Here is a 16,406-nt window from a genome sequence, read left to right on the forward strand (position 1 = left end):
AGGGTCCAAAGGAGATGAAAAAATCAAAACAGCAAGTGAAAATTATCCAAAATCACATTCAAACAAATCAAAAGCAAATGCAATTGGTCCCATGCTCATATCATTCACCATTATCATTTTATGCACAAAATAGCATCAAACATGCAATTTGCAACTCCAAATGACCAAACAGAAAGATCTCAATCAAAAACATACGAAAATAATTCAATTAATTCCACAAAAATTCCAACCTAAACAGAACACATTCAATGAGTAGCATATCAATTTTCAGCTCATTAGGATCAATGGAAGTATGGAAATTAAATTCATAAAGTTCAGACAAGTTCAAGCAAGCCAACACATGGTATCCAAACAAACATCAACTTCCAAAAATCATAAAACAGTGACACAACAAGATAAATGAATGGGATCAAAACCACAATGACCTATAATGTGTCTAAAATGCTCATACCAAATTTCACACTCATACAGTCAATGATCGGAATTTCACAAATCAAATGGTAACATGTGTCACATGAAGTCACAAAAATGAGCCAACAGAGGGAAAAATTCCAATCAATCAGGAAATGCCATCAATAAATCCAGAAAAAATCACATGTGATCTCAACATACATATGTTCAATCGTGCAAAATATTGGCTCAATTCAACATCCCTAAGCAAGGCAAATAAAATCATGAAATTCATCAAGCTTGGTGTGACACAAATTGTCACACCTCTATTCAAAAATTTATATCTCCTCAACCAAGTATCCAAAAATTACAAACTGCACATCAAAATCACTATCAAAGAGTCCAGATTAAGCACAAAAAATTTCATGAATTTATTTGGAAGCATCATCATTTTATGAGAGATATGGCAAAGCATGTACAAATGTGACACTACCAAGCAAACCCTAGGCATTTTAATTTTTTACACGTGCACAAAAATCTCAAAAATCATGATTAAATTCTACACATTACAAGGAGCATCATGGAAAAAACCTCACAAAATTTGGATAAAGGATGAATCATCTATGAATTTTTCAAGATCAAGCATCAAAATGGAAATGAAATAAGAAAAAGAAAATGAAATAATAAAAGAATTAAAAGGAAAATGGCAAAAGCGTAATAATAAACAGCCAGGCCAAAACGACGTCGCTCCATTTTAAAACGCTGGCGCGTTTCCATTGGTTGAGCTTGGCGGTAAACATATTTCAAACTCAGGCAAGGGAAATTGAAGATCAAACACACGTCTGGACGAGTTCATCACCAAGAACATCAACAAATTTTCCAGAAAATGAAGAACATCAAATCTCAACCAAAATTAACAAACTATATATCCACGTGTTCGTCCTTCAACATAGATCAAAGATATGGAATTGATTTGCCCTAACTCTAACTGTAGCAACGGGATCGAACGATTTAAGATTCACATCCAAACATTCAAATCAATATATCTCTCTCTACACTTAACCAAATTCAAAACCACAAACATCATGCTAATCTACAATGAATGAACTACAAAACGCATATCATGATTCAAGAAATGGAGAAATTCGAATTTGCACCTTATGATGATGGCAGATGCGATTCAGCTTGTTTCCACGCGCCAATTGCAAAAACAGATGGAGATTAAGGTTATGGAAGGTGAATGAAGCAAGTAGCTTAGCTCAAAACGGTTCCATGTGCAAGAATGATGAAATTGCCATTGATGTGCAAGCTTAGGACAGTCACGATTTAGCAAGGTTATGGCATGGATCTTGTGAAACAGTTCCTCAACTCCACTTGTAGAATGCAGATCCAAGAAGAATGATGCAAATTGATGAAGATTTGGATGAGAAATGATCAAAAATGTGTGATGAAGTTTGAGAGAATTTGGAGGTTTTGGAGGGAAATTCTGTTATGATTCTTGGAGAATGAAATGTAATTTGCAATTCTGTTACAATTAGCAATATATACCATCTCCTTAATCCACTTTGTTAATCTCAATTACCAAAAATCAAGTGATTAGCACAAATGCACTTTTAAGTGTTATGTCAAAAATGACCTTCTCCAAATTGGCAATGCAACAGTAAAATAACAGTTGGAACAAGTCACATTGGCCATTTGGAGAGTGTTGGAATTGGTCTTGTGTGAAAAATCCAAGTATTTCTCAAAATCACATGTTTACACCAAAAATTCAAAAGAAATCCACTTGAAATTTGACTTTTTGCCTTGACCAATTTTGATGAATTTTGATTATGCATCATGAAAGTACATGTGAAATGGGGCTTGCTCAAAGAAAGATCATCCATTTTGGCCATTCCATGTGAAAGTTATGTCACTTTGATTTTAGGCATTTTTGGAAAATGAATGGACCATAACTTGTCAACCATACATGGGAAATTCAAGTTCTTGGACTTTTTGGAAAGGTGAGAGCAAGATCTACAACTTTCATGTTGAACAAAATTTCATTTGAAGCTTTTTTGGACATGTAATTTTATGATAAAAAAACTTTCCATTTTTGGAAACTTTCATTACAAGTCACTTTCTATTTTTGGCAACTTTTCTCCTGATTTTATTTTCTTCATTCTTGAGGTTTGAAATGCCCAATGAACCTTGTTTCAACATGAATGAAGTGTATCCAACTCTCTCCCACCTCCAAATCCATAAAATCAAGCACAGTTGACCACAGTTGACTTTTTCAATTGATAGATGAATTTGGCTGTGCACTGATCAAGTTGAGCCTCAATCCTCTGATGAAATGGCTCAATGATGAAACCCTAGCCTCCATAAGCTCAATGTAATTATGTGAAGATCCCCATATCCAGTGTAGACCCCATCTCCATGCCATGCCCTGATTGGCCCAATGCAACTGATTAGGGTTGACCAGTGGTCAAAACCCTAATCTCAAGGTATCTGATCAATCTTCTTGAATCTTCTGGATGATATCAAGACCATGATGATGATGATGTACCATTTCAACCAAGATCAAGACCAATCTCCTTGAGAATCATAAAACCCTAATTTGTAGCCCAATCCTCAGATAGTTAATGATCAGTCCATTCCATCAATGAAACCCTAGCTTGCACATTAGCCCCTTCATCTTCTGCTCAAGACCTAGGAGGATGACTTGCACAATGTAACCACATGATATGCAATATGCAATGCCTAATGACCTAAGAAATGTTATGCAAATATGTTATGCTAGTCCCAAGAGAGGAGGGCAAATTTTGAGGTGTTACAACTGCCATATCAGGATGAGTCCTTCTCAACTTCTGCTTGACCGATGGCCATTCTGGCTTCAACGGTAATCTATGCTCCATAATCTTAGAATCCAAACCAGGCATGTCTTGATAAGACCAAGCAAACACATCAGAGTATTCTTGAAGAAGATCAATCAACCCCTTCTTAGCTTCTGGACACAGTTGAGACCCAATCTTGATTTCCTTCACATCATCTTCGGAACCCAAGTTGGCTAATTCAATCTGCTCCTCAAATGGCTGAATGGATTTCCTCGTGCTCAAGTAAACGAGATAACTCATCAGATACTTCTTCATCATCAATCTCATCCTCATCTCCAAACACAGGGAAATCAAAGTTTGGAGAGGGAGTATGATCATTATATTCAATGGGTTTGAGAATCAACATGCATAATGATTTGATATTTTGATTTTAGAGAAATGGAGTGCGAACAAATATTATGCAGATGGAAGATTATTATTTATTTATGTTTTTTATGATTACCATTTTCAAAAAAAGCAAAAAGCGAAAATAAAACATCATAGATGTGGATGAATAAAATTGTTTTTATTGAAGATAATCAGAAAATGTCCAACAAAGTTCACTTACCCTTTAGGCATAGGAGAAGGATTTTTCTTAAAAAAATAAATGAAAACAAATTACTTAGAGCAATGAATAACAGTAGGAACATCAATAGCAACCCAACTGTTGCAAGTTCGGCCATGCGTCACAAAGTTGGCGCAAGCTTTGTCTTCATCACCGCTGTCTTCAATTACGGAAGCTGAGTGTTAATCATTCCCATGAATGAACCCTCCACTACAGAAACTTGGTTGCATAACTTCAGTTCTGACATTAAACGGCCCTGGTTGAAATCCCAATCCGGCCCAATTCTTGTTTTCAGCAATCTCTACCATACGACCCCATTTGTCAATGCTACCAGTCAGAATGGCTTCTTGTGCATCTTTTAAAGAAGACATGTGTGCCCCAATTTTCTTTATTTCATCAGCAATAGACAAGGCTTGGAACGGTGTTTCAACCTCTTCCTCGGCATCAACATAAGTAAAATATGACAAATGGCTTACCAACGATGCCTTCTCTCCACCAACAACGACAAACTTGTCGTTCTTCACAAATTTCAGCTTTTGGTGTAGAGTCAATGTCATAGCTCCTGCTTCATGAATCCATGGCCTTCTCAATAGACAATTGTAGGCCGGGTGGATATCCATTACCTAGAAAGTAATTTGGAAATCACTCAGACCTATCTTCACTGGACGGTCCACTGCACATATGACAATTTTACGAGAACCGTCGAGCGCTTTGACAACTACGTCGATGTACCTCATTGGGGCGCCTTGGTAGGAGAGTCTTAATAAAGTTGATTTTGGAAGCACATTCAAAGACGAACCAGTGTCAACCAACACATTGGACAAAGCGTCCTCCTTATAGTTCATTGAAATATGCAACGCCAAATTATGATTTCGGCCTTCCTTAGGAAGCTCTTCATCATAAAAGCTCAGGTTATTGCAAGAAGTAATGTTGGCAACTATGTGGTCAAGCTGATCCACGATTACATCCTGCTTAACATAAGCCTACTCTAGCACTTTCTGCAGCGCCTCCCCATGTGCTTCAGAATTCATCAACAGTGACAGCACGAAGATCTTTGACGGAGTCTGGAGCAACTGCTCTACAACATTAAACTCACTTCTCTTAATCAATTTTAAAACTTCATCATCATCGTTAGCCTTCAGTTTGCTGGATTCACCAGACTGACATATTGAAGCACTAACTAGATTTACCATCGAGATCTCTACCTTCTTACTTGTGGCAACATCTTCTACTTCTTTCGGAAAAACTGGACCAAACACACGACCACTACGGGTCACCTTGCAGTATTCACCACTGAGTCTGCAATTGGAAGAGGAACCTCTTGACCATTCTCAATCATTGTGGCGTTGTATTGATATGGTACACCTTTATCGGATGCAGACGGAACAGGGCCCGCTAACCGTATAACGAATGGCGATACCGATCTATTGACATTGTTGTTGTTGCTGCTATCAAATTGGATAACTACCTGCTCAGAGGTCTTGAATACAGATACAATTACATTCACATTATCTATATCCACCGACTGTTGAATCTAAATTACATTCTCATCCATCAACTTTTGGATATCTCTCTTCACAACCATACACCCATTGGGGTTTACACTGCAAATCACACAACCATCATGGTCATGTTCACAATCACTTATTAAACACAAGGTTCTATGCATTTCCACCAACGACATACAGATACGTCGTACATAAAATACTCGTAAATTCCATGGACAACCGCCCACATGTTGACAGTAGCATTACCATGAGTAGGCAATGGATTAGCTTTCACATTTGGCGCTCTATCCTCAAAGGACACGATGCCACTCTTTACAAGTTTCTGGACCTCATATTTCAATGGATAGAAGTTCTCTATGTCATGGCCAGGGGATCCCTGGTGAAAAGCACAGTGTAAATCAGGTTTGAACCACCATGGAAGTGGCTCAGGGATTTGCGGAGGATTTCTTGGTTGAATGAGATTCTTGAGAACCAATGATGGGTACAATTCTACGTATGTCATAGGAATAAGGTCAAAAGATACCTTCTTCCTCTCAAAGCTTTATTGATGATGATTATTGTTGTTATTGTAGTTGGTTCTTTGTTGCAGTTGTTGTTGTTGTTGCTGAGTCAGAACTAATTGATTTGAATTGTTGGAAAAAATAGGAATTATTGATGAAACTTGATGTTGATGCTGACGAGGTTGAGAACTCTTCCTAACATGAGGCCTCATCTACCTCCCCACGGACATTGAATTAGTCTCTCCCTCATTCCTCTTGAAGAAACTCCCACCATACTTCTTGCTGGATGATGCTTCTTCCTTAGACAGACGTCCTTCGCGGACTCCTTCTTATAGCCTCATCCCCATATTTACCATTTCGATAAAATAATTGGGGGCACTTGCAATCATACGTTCGTAATAAAATGAACTCAGCGTCTTCAAGAAGATTTTCGTCATTTCCTTCTCTTCTAAGGGTGGACTAATCTGGGCAGTCAGTTCCCTTCATCTTTAAGCATATTCTTTGAATGTCTCTTTATCCTTCTGAGACATAGACCTCAACTGGTCTCTATCAGGCGCCATATCCATGTTGTATTTGTATTGCTTGACAAATGCCTCATATAAGTCGTTGAAAGTACAAACGATTGCACTATCCAAACCCATATACCATCTTAAAGCGGCTCAAATCAAACTGTCTTGAAAATAGTGAATCAGCAACTGATCATTATCAGTCTGAGAAGACATTTTTCTGGCATACATAACAAGATGGCTCAATGGATAAGTATTCCCTTTATACTTTTCAAAGTCGGGGACCTTGAACTTCATAGGGATTTTAACATTGGGGATCAAACATAGCTCAACATCACTTTTACCAAACAAATTTTTTCCTCTCAAAGTCTTCAACTCTTTACGCAGCTCAAGGAATTGGTCTTTCATCTCGTCCATCTTCTCGTACACATATGAACCTTCAGACGACTCAATGTGATGGATAATGTCCTCAATACGAGGTAGAGTGTGAACAACAGGAGGTGGCACTGGCATGACCGTGCTAGATGCCGGCAGAGAAATAAAGGTGGGCATATACCCTTCTGGCATAAAGTTAGATGGCATTCCCCAAGGGAACCCAACATGCATGGAAGGAATAGATTGTCTGCAGCAGCAATAGGAACAGTTGAGGTAGCAACCTTAAAAATGACAGTCCTATGGGGAGGAGTTGCAGGAGTTGGTGAAGACTGGTTTTGTGCAACAATGACAGATTCCATCAGCGTCGTTAATCTGGAAATCTCATCCTTCAGCTCTTGGGTTTCTTGCTCTAGATGCTCCATGATCCTTGGTTGATTAGCACGAGTGTTGTAATAGTGAGTCAGCTTGGATGATGCACAAAAGAAGAACTAATAAGACATCTGGCGGAAGAAAACCTGTCATGAATATGATGCATGAAATGCAATGTTTTTTGATTATTTTTAATTTCAAGGAACATATGAAGTTCTATTTGTAATAACAGCAATTTGATTGACCATAATAATCTCTTTTTATTCATAAAATTTGGAAGGATTACACTGAATACAATTTCAGAGACCAAAATATAAATACAAGAGAAAAGGAAACTATCATCCTAAGGATCCCTTAGCAACTGTATCAGATGATCTGGTTGTGGGTGCATACTTCCTTCGGATGCGTCGAATCTCGGACTCAAATGATGTCTTCATCTGAGCCTTCTCAAGAACTAGCTGATCAACAATCTTCTTCCAAGCACCGGAAGGCTGAGGCATGCTAGAGGAAGATAAACCCTCTGGCTCTCTTTGTCTCTTCACAGCTCGATCTTCAAGAATCTCAATAAGTGCATCATTGTCTTTCGTCTCAAGCTGCAACTCTTCATGCTTTCGGCTCAAAGCATGGAACCGCTCCTCCCACATATCTTTCTCTTGCTTCATCTTGGTGAGTGTGTCTTCCAACTCCTCTACATCTTGGTTAGGGAGAGTTGATGGCTCATCCATAACCAAAGACATAGGTCTTTCACAAGCATACGACATCTTCAACTTCAAAGCTCTCTTATTCACCCAAATAGTGTAAGCTTCCAAAGCTACACAATGGCGTGGACCAAGCTCGGATCTTCCTTTCTTATGCACATTATGCCAAGCATGCACCATCCTCTGCTTCAAATGTTGGGGATCTTTACCCTCTTGATAGAAAAGACCTTCTAACTGAGTGTTATTAGGTTTATCTCTCAAGGGGAACCCAAGTTGACGACAAGCCAAAGCAGGATTGTAGTTAATTCCTCCTTGTGTACCAATGAGAGACACATTAGAGAACTCACCACAACTGTCAATAATATCCATACTATTTAATGTAGAATCATACCAAACAATATCATTATTAGTGAGAGACATAAGTCTCTGGGAGCACCGTAGACATTGCTTGTTCTCCAAGAAACAGGCGTCTGAGGCAAGTGCGAAATAAACCACTTGTACAGGAGAAGAACACAACACACAATAGTCCCGCCACCTTTAGAATTCCTCAAATGAAAAGAGAAATACATGTCACCCAACAGAGTCAGAATAGGATTCCCAATCAAGAATATTCTAATGGCATTAACATCAATAAAACCGTCAATGTTAGGGAACAAAGCTAGAACATAGACGAGCAATACAAAGATGGCTTCAAAAGCATTCATGCTACTGGCCTTAGCAAAAACAATAACTTTTCCAACGAGGAACTCAGAAGTCAACCCAAGAATACCTCCCTTCTTCACCAAATAAGAATCAATCTCAGGTTTCTTCAGATGAAGAGCTTCAACTATAATATGAGATTTGGGAATCTCCTCCAATCCACTAAAAGGTACTTTGTCAAATACGGGTATACCCAAGAGGTGGACATACTCTTCTAACATAGGCACAAGCTGATAATCAGGGAAAGTGAAGCACCGGTAGAGAGGATCATAGAACTAAACCAAAACACTCAGGAGTCCTTCAACCACATCAGCAGATAATACAAACAAGAGCTTCCCATGATGTTGCTTGAAGTCCAAGGGATCTAATACAAAAGATGACAACTTCCTTAGCTCTTTCAAATCAGGACATCTGAAACTGTACTTCTTAGTGTTCCTTTATCCACAATTCATGGTCTGAAAATATTTGCAAATGAGACCTCAGTTCCTTGAAATTTTATTTTTCTGTGATGAATGTTATGATGCGCTTGTATGCATAAATGCAACAATCACAAACAAGGGATCACATACAAGGCAAACACAAACAAAGGTTAAGGTATGGATCAAGTCATTATCAAGATCAATCATCCATTTTATCGCATCCGCGAAAAACAACCGGCGGGCTAAACCAAAACAAACAGAGCCGCCACCGTGCGTTATTTATCCCAAAGAGGGAAAGGAAACGCTCGAAGTAAACCTGGAAAAGACATGGTCTCGCGACCAAAGAGAGATGGGATCGGGAGTCGATTATGCGAAGGGAAGGTATTAGCACCCCTACGCATCCGTCGTACTCGACGGTATCCACGCTCAAAAGGAAAGAATAAGGTTGCTAAAACTGCTCACAAACAAAGCACACCCACACACTAGAAACAACACAGGTGGGAGAAGAGGGGAACGGGCTGTCTAGGATATCGCATCCCATGCCTACGTATCTCATCTGGAATGAGAATCAGAGCTACCATAGTTCGGCTCACGCACGCCGAAACAAAACACACGCAGGAAATCGACTGCCAATCGCTGGACTTATGTCAGACTCCACACAAACAGGCAAACATGGAAACCGAATGCCAATCACTGGACTTACATCAGACTCCGAACCAACAAACGCACACAGGAAACCGACTGCCAATCGCTAGACTTACGTCAGACTCCTACACACACAAAGGGTTTAACCGGACGCTGAATCATCAAAAGCAACAACAAAGTTGAACAAACAAGCTAACAGGGAGTCGGGAACTCGAGCCTGATAGCTGTCAAGCACAACACACTCAAAAAAAGAAAAGGGTGCCCGGAGAGATCTCGTACGACCTCCTGCCTACGTACCTCATCTAGTATGAGGATCAGGGCAACGTAGTTCCCCTTAACAGGGGAGAAACTTTCTCCTAACCAGAGACTGGGAAATGACAAACTAGAAGGGAGACTGACTCGAGCCTAATAGTTATCATGTATTCCACAATGGCCCTAGGTTGAGGTTTCTATCTAACTTGCACAGGCAACAAGCTATCCTAAACAGCACAAGCAAAGCAAACATACACACAATTAGCACACACTATATACAAACAAAGTGGGCTCACACAAGGTTAGGCTGTGAAACACAAGCCAACTGGAATCGGGTGTAGTTAGCTCTTAACCCTAACATTGAGAGTTAGGGTGAAGCAGATGAAATAGGAAGTGAAGATAAGACTTCACAGCTCTTATCCCTGGCCTGGGAGAGCTTCAGACAAATGAAAGTGTGGGAGTTCAGAAAGTTGGAACTCTTCTCCACAAGACTGACACAACAAAGATCTTGGGTTAATATCCACAATGCATCAACACAAGGTGTGTGAGCAAAGTGGATGACACACTGAATAACAGGAGATGGATTGCACATCTCTTTTATCTGCCAATTGCCTTGTCAAAGGACTTTCCCTGCTTGGCACAAAAATAAACATACACAAGCATTGCCTCTTAAGGAGGGCTTCAGACAGGTGCCTGCCCAAGTAACAGGACAGGTCTTCCAGACTACATGAAGTCAAGAGATTTATACCTATGTGGTTAAGCAACCAAGCAAAATCAAGTTCAAATTGAACTTAAGCAACTTATGTACCTGTTGAAACATCACACAAGTCAGTACACAACTCAGACAATCAAACAACAATCAATATCAACAGTCAAACCAAATAGGCAAAGGCATAAGCCACAACTCAAACTCAAACGAGTTAGCAACCCTACAAAACACACAATGTTAGTAGTCAAAAGCAAGCATCAAATGCTCAAGTGAGATTGCATCATGAACCATATAACCTGGATGTTCAACCTGAAATCAAAGCTCAAAGATGAGACAAACCACTAGGTCAAGGCCTAGGGTCAAAGAGGGAGAAAAAAAATTCAAAACAGAACATGAAAATTGACATGAATCAACTTCAATCAATTAATAACATCATCCAAAAGATCCCAAATCAATATCACTCACCAATTCCATTTCACGAACAAAATATGGAAAGGTATGCAGGTTGGAAGCACATTGAAGCAACAGAATGAACAAATGCACATTAATTCCAAAATGGTTCAATTAATCTCAAGAAAAATCATGGCTAAACAGAACACACCACATGATCAACACACCAAAAATCAAGGCATTTGGACAAGTTTAAGCATGGTAATAAAATTCATCAAGTCAAGGCAATCAAAACAAGCTCAAATGAGGCACCAAATGCTACATCAACTTAGCACAAGCCTAAAACAGAATTGGTACATGATAAAAAATTCAAACCAAAGCAAAAACAACCTTAAACATGTCTAGAAACAATGTGCAAAATTTCACATCCATATGATAAACAACCAGCATTTCCCAAATCATTGAAGTTCAAGACACTTCAAAAGCTCACAAATGATCATCCAGAAAGACAATTCTCAATCAAATCAGAAAGGATTCGAAAAATTCCACAAAAAATCATGAGCATTCACAACATGCATATCAAGCACCATACCAAAAATCATGGAAATTGGAATTCATTTGATAGGGTAAACACATAGCACAAGATGAACATCACAAGGTGTGACACAAATTGTCACACCTAACTTAGAAAAATCATAACTCAGCAATGGCAATTGATAAATATGCAAACTCAACACCAAAATGTCCAGCAAGATGTCTAGGTTAAGCATGTAAAATTTCATGAGCATTGGATGAAAATTGAGCATTTCACAATTGATATATCAAAGCAATGTCAAAACATGACATGTATACACAAACCCTAAGGCAAAATTAAATCCAGCCAGGCACAATTTGTGAAAAAATATCCATAAAATTCTAGACACAAAATGTGACATAGTGCAAAAAATCTCATCATTTTTGGATCATTATTTTATTTGTTTTGATTTTTTAAAGTTGAAGAAAAATTAAAAAACATAGGAAGCCATGCATGAACATATGGAAGGAACAAAATAAGTGAAGCACATGAAAATCTCCAAAGGCTGGACTCGAACCGCCCGCCTATTTGAATACACACAAGGCGCGCTGCATGGGAATGGCATGCAACTAATCAGGTTGCAGCCCTAGCGCACCTAAGAGAGCGGTTTTGAAGTGTGGCCTAAAGAATTGCGCTCATTCTAAGGGAACGGATTTGCATCAGGAAAACCGTTGCCATAGCCTATCATCATCATCTCCAGAATTCATACACGACATGAGCAGTACTTCATCACCATCATCAAGAAAAAATTTCTTATTTCTTAAAATTAAACATACTAATTGGTAGATCTTTCATCACATAACAATAATCCACAATTAATTTAACACGAAACAACACAATATGCAAGAATCGAAGGTTTCAAGTTTCATTATCAAAACTTTAAACACATGTAACTTCATGGATATTACACCAAATCACTCGATTCAAAGTGCAGAATTATCACCATTAAAAGATCTACAAGAACATATCAACAATTTCATGAATTAAAGAGATCGAAAAAGTAACCTCTTGAAGTGCAATTCTTGGATTCACGTGTTCCAGGCCTTGTAATGGATCAAATGTTGCTCCAGCAAGCTTGTACAAGTGTTTGGATGAATGCTTGATGCTTGATTGCACTTGATTCAACAAAATTTTGATTCCACCATTGATGACCTCAAGCTATGGATATGCTTCAAACTACACGAATTCAAGTGGTTCTTGCTTGCATCTTGCTCAGTAATGATACTAGATGATGAATTAATCAAGAAAAATGCATGAGATGTGAAGAAATCTTGAGAAAAATGAGAGAGAATTTTGAGAGACTTTGAGAATTTCTAGATCTAGAATTGGAAAGTGTGAAAATTCTGTTATGATTTGTGTTATATATGAGCTCCTAATCATGATTAATTAAGTTCTAATCAAATGCTAATGAAAAATGGTTAATTTGGAGGTGTTTTGCAAAAATTATTTTTTCACCTTATGCATGGCATGACATGTGAATAGTGCACGTTTTTGCCTTGTATTTCACTCAAAATAATGTTTTAAGACCAATGGAAATGTTAAAATGTGAAAACAATGCATTATTTTTGAACTTGATTTTTTCCCTCCAAAATGAATTGAATTTTCAAATATTTATATGAATGGAATGCATGCCATGTAATGCCAATTTTGGAAACTAGAAGTTAAAAGGAGAATGTTGCAAAAAGAGCCACTTCATTTGGACTTATGGTTTGAAAGTTATGCTCCTTTGAAGTTCCATGTTCATTTGACCAAGATTTGACCATATCTCTTCAACCATACATGAGAAATTCATGATCTTGGACTTTTTGGAAAAGGGAGAACAAGATCTACAACTTTCATGTTCAACAAAGTTTCATTTGAAGCACTTTTGATGATGTAATCTTGAGGAGAAAACCTTTCCATTTTTGGCAATTTTGAATTATAAGTCACTTTCCATTTTTGGAAAGTTTTGTCCTGACTTTATTTTCTTCAATGTTGATGTTTGAAATGTCAAATGAGACTTGTTTGAACATGAATGAAGTATTTCTAACCACTTCCCACCTCCAAATCCAACAGTTGACTTGTGGTTGACTTTTTCAAGCTGATAGATGACTTGGTCATGCACAGATGAATTTGAGCCTCAATCTCCTGATGAAATGGCTCCAAAATGAAACCCTGGCTTATACAAGCTCAATAAAATCATGTGATGATCCCCATCTTCATGAAAACCTCATCTCCTTGCAAACCCTGATTGGTACAATACAATTGATTAGGGTTGACCAGAGGTCAAAACCCTAATCCCAAGGCACATGATCAGGCACAATGAACCTCTTGGTGATGATAAGACCATGATGATGGTGATGCACCACTTCAACCAAGATAATGATCAATCTCCTTGAGGAACCAAGAAACCCTAATTGAAGCACAAACCCTCAGATGATTAGTGATCAATTCATGAGACCCTCCTGCTTGAATCTTTTAACCTCTTTATTATCTGAGCAAGACTTAGGAGGATGACCTGCTTATTGTCTCCACATGATATGCAAAGATGCAATGAATAAGGACCTACAAAATGAAATGCAATATGCTAAGCTAGTCCCAAGAGAGGAGGGTAAATTTTGAGGTGTTACAGTTGCCCGTATTCAATCCACTGTGAACCTGTCGATATGAATAGCCTCGGCTTTCAGATGATCAGGGTGAAGAGTGATTGAATACCAAGAACAGACGAACAATTTGCACTCTGATGGGAAATAATTAACAATGCCTGTCAGAATCAGCGAAGAAGCAATCTTGAAAAGAAGAATTCGTCTGGTACGGAGAAAGTCGGCCTGAATACCGGAACAGAATGTTGACCTGTATACCAAAATAGATGGTAACACAGGGATACCATGGCCTGAACACCACATACCCGCTGGGGTTTATTATTATTTTTTTACTTTTCTTGAACCCCGAAACTTTCTGACGATTTCCTCTTTTTTGTTTTCTTGAACCCCGAACAAATATTTTCTTTTGCGCGAATGATCCCGGATCACCGCAGTTAAACCCCGACATCTTCATAGTAGTCTTGTTTGCCAAACAATGAACCCCGCTCTCCAGTTGAACCCCAGCCGCCTGACGATAACTTGCGATCGCCATTGTGAACCCCGTTCTCCAGAAAACACCTCGTGTCTTCCTTTCCCCATTTAGACCCCGTTTTCCAGAAAATGCCCAGCATCTCCTTCTCTCCATTTGAACCCCGTTCTCCATTTTCTTGTGATAATCCCGCTGGCAACGCCGGAAATAACACCAAAACACCACTTCGATGGCGACATATCAGAGGGTATACGACCAGACATTTACCAATGATTGGGAAGGAACTCGACGTTTACTGACATCGAACAATGATGTTTACTGACATCGAACAATGATGTTTACTGACACCAAAGAAAACTCGACCAGACATTTACCAATGACTGGGAGGGAACTCGACGTTTACTTGACATCGAACAATGATGTTTACTTGACACCAAAGAAAACTCGACCAGACATTTACCAATGACTGGGAGGGAACTCGACGTTTACTTGACATCGAACAATGATGTTTACTTGACACCAAAGAAAACTCGACTAGACATTTACCAATGACTGGGAGGGAACTCGACGTTTACTTGACATCGAACAATGATGTTTACTTGACACCAAAGAAAACTCGACCAGACATTTACCAATGACTGGGAGGGAACTCGACGTTTACTTGACATCGAACAATGATGTTTACTTGACACCAAAGAAAACTCGACCAGACATTGACCAATGACTGGGAGGGAACTCGACGTTTACTTGACATCGAACAATGATGTTTACTTGACACCAAAAAAAACTCGACTAGACATTGACCAATGACTGGGAGGGAACTCGACATTTACTTGACATCGAACAATGATGTTTACTTGACACCAAAGAAAACTCGACCAGACATTGACCAATGACTGGGAGGGAACTCGACGTTTACTGACATCGAACAATGATGTTTACTGACACCAAAGAAAGCAGACATTACGGGGATCGACACGACACTTACTGGTATCGCAAGGATGACATCCACATATGTCAAAACCAGGCAGACGCTTGCCGGGGAATAACTGGGAAATACTGTTGCTCCAAAATCACGATGTTGAACTCCTCAGAGTAACACATTCCAACTTCCATCTCGCCCGACAGAAATCTTCCTCCAATATCGCACTACCGGGGGGAAATACCATTGACCTAACGTCACAATGCTAAACTCCTCAGAGTAACATCTTCACCATCCGGCGAAACCGATTCTCAAGCGGTAACCACGGCTCGAGTAACTGATACTGGCAATGTTGTTGATTTCCCAACTAGCAAAACCTCTCCTCAAACGGTAACTACGACTTGAGTAGCATCTTCACCCACTGGCAAAACCAAATCTCAAACGGTAATCACGGCTTGAGTAGCATCTTCACCCACTGGCAAAACCAAATCTCAAACGGTAACCATGACTTGAGACTAGCTTAGGCTTGCAATGATGATGCATGACTTTTTCAACGTAATGCTCCATAATCATGGAAATGCTACGCGATTTATTATGCAATATGCTATGCTTATCTACATGATGAATGCATAAAAAAGTATCCCCCTCAAGGGACTCTTCTGGGGAGCTCGAGGCACTCTGCTGAGGAACTCGCCAACACTCCGATCTCCACTCTGCTGGGGAATAACACCGCTGCTGGGAAATAGGCCACCCTCACCAGGAATAACCTCCTCTGTACCCGGTCCGCTTGGGGACTTCGCTGGGGAAAGAACCACCAACGCACTCTGTGGGGAAACCAACAATCTCTGGCTTGCTGGGGATATAACAATCCCGACTCTGCTAGGAGAAACCACCACTGACAGATATCTCCGCTGGGAAATAACAACCTTCAGGCCTGGCTGCTGAGGAAACACCGATCTCAAATCCGTTGGGGGAGATAATC

General features: G+C 39.4%; 1 protein-coding gene across 1 annotated transcript in view; it reads left to right on the forward strand.

Moving 5' to 3' along the window:
• Positions 1–1,634, forward strand: part of LOC127102680 (uncharacterized) — an 83,318-nt gene extending 81,684 nt beyond the window's left edge. The window contains exon 3 of the mRNA XM_051040022.1: positions 1,564–1,634. Coding sequence (XP_050895979.1) covers positions 1,564–1,634 — 71 coding nt within the window. The remainder of the gene's footprint in view (positions 1–1,563) is intronic.
• Positions 1,635–16,406: the final 14,772 nt, after the last annotated feature.

This window comes from Lathyrus oleraceus, chromosome 7 (genome assembly GCF_024323335.1).
Source record: "Lathyrus oleraceus cultivar Zhongwan6 chromosome 7, CAAS_Psat_ZW6_1.0, whole genome shotgun sequence".
Classification (NCBI taxonomy): Eukaryota; Viridiplantae; Streptophyta; class Magnoliopsida; order Fabales; family Fabaceae; genus Lathyrus; species Lathyrus oleraceus.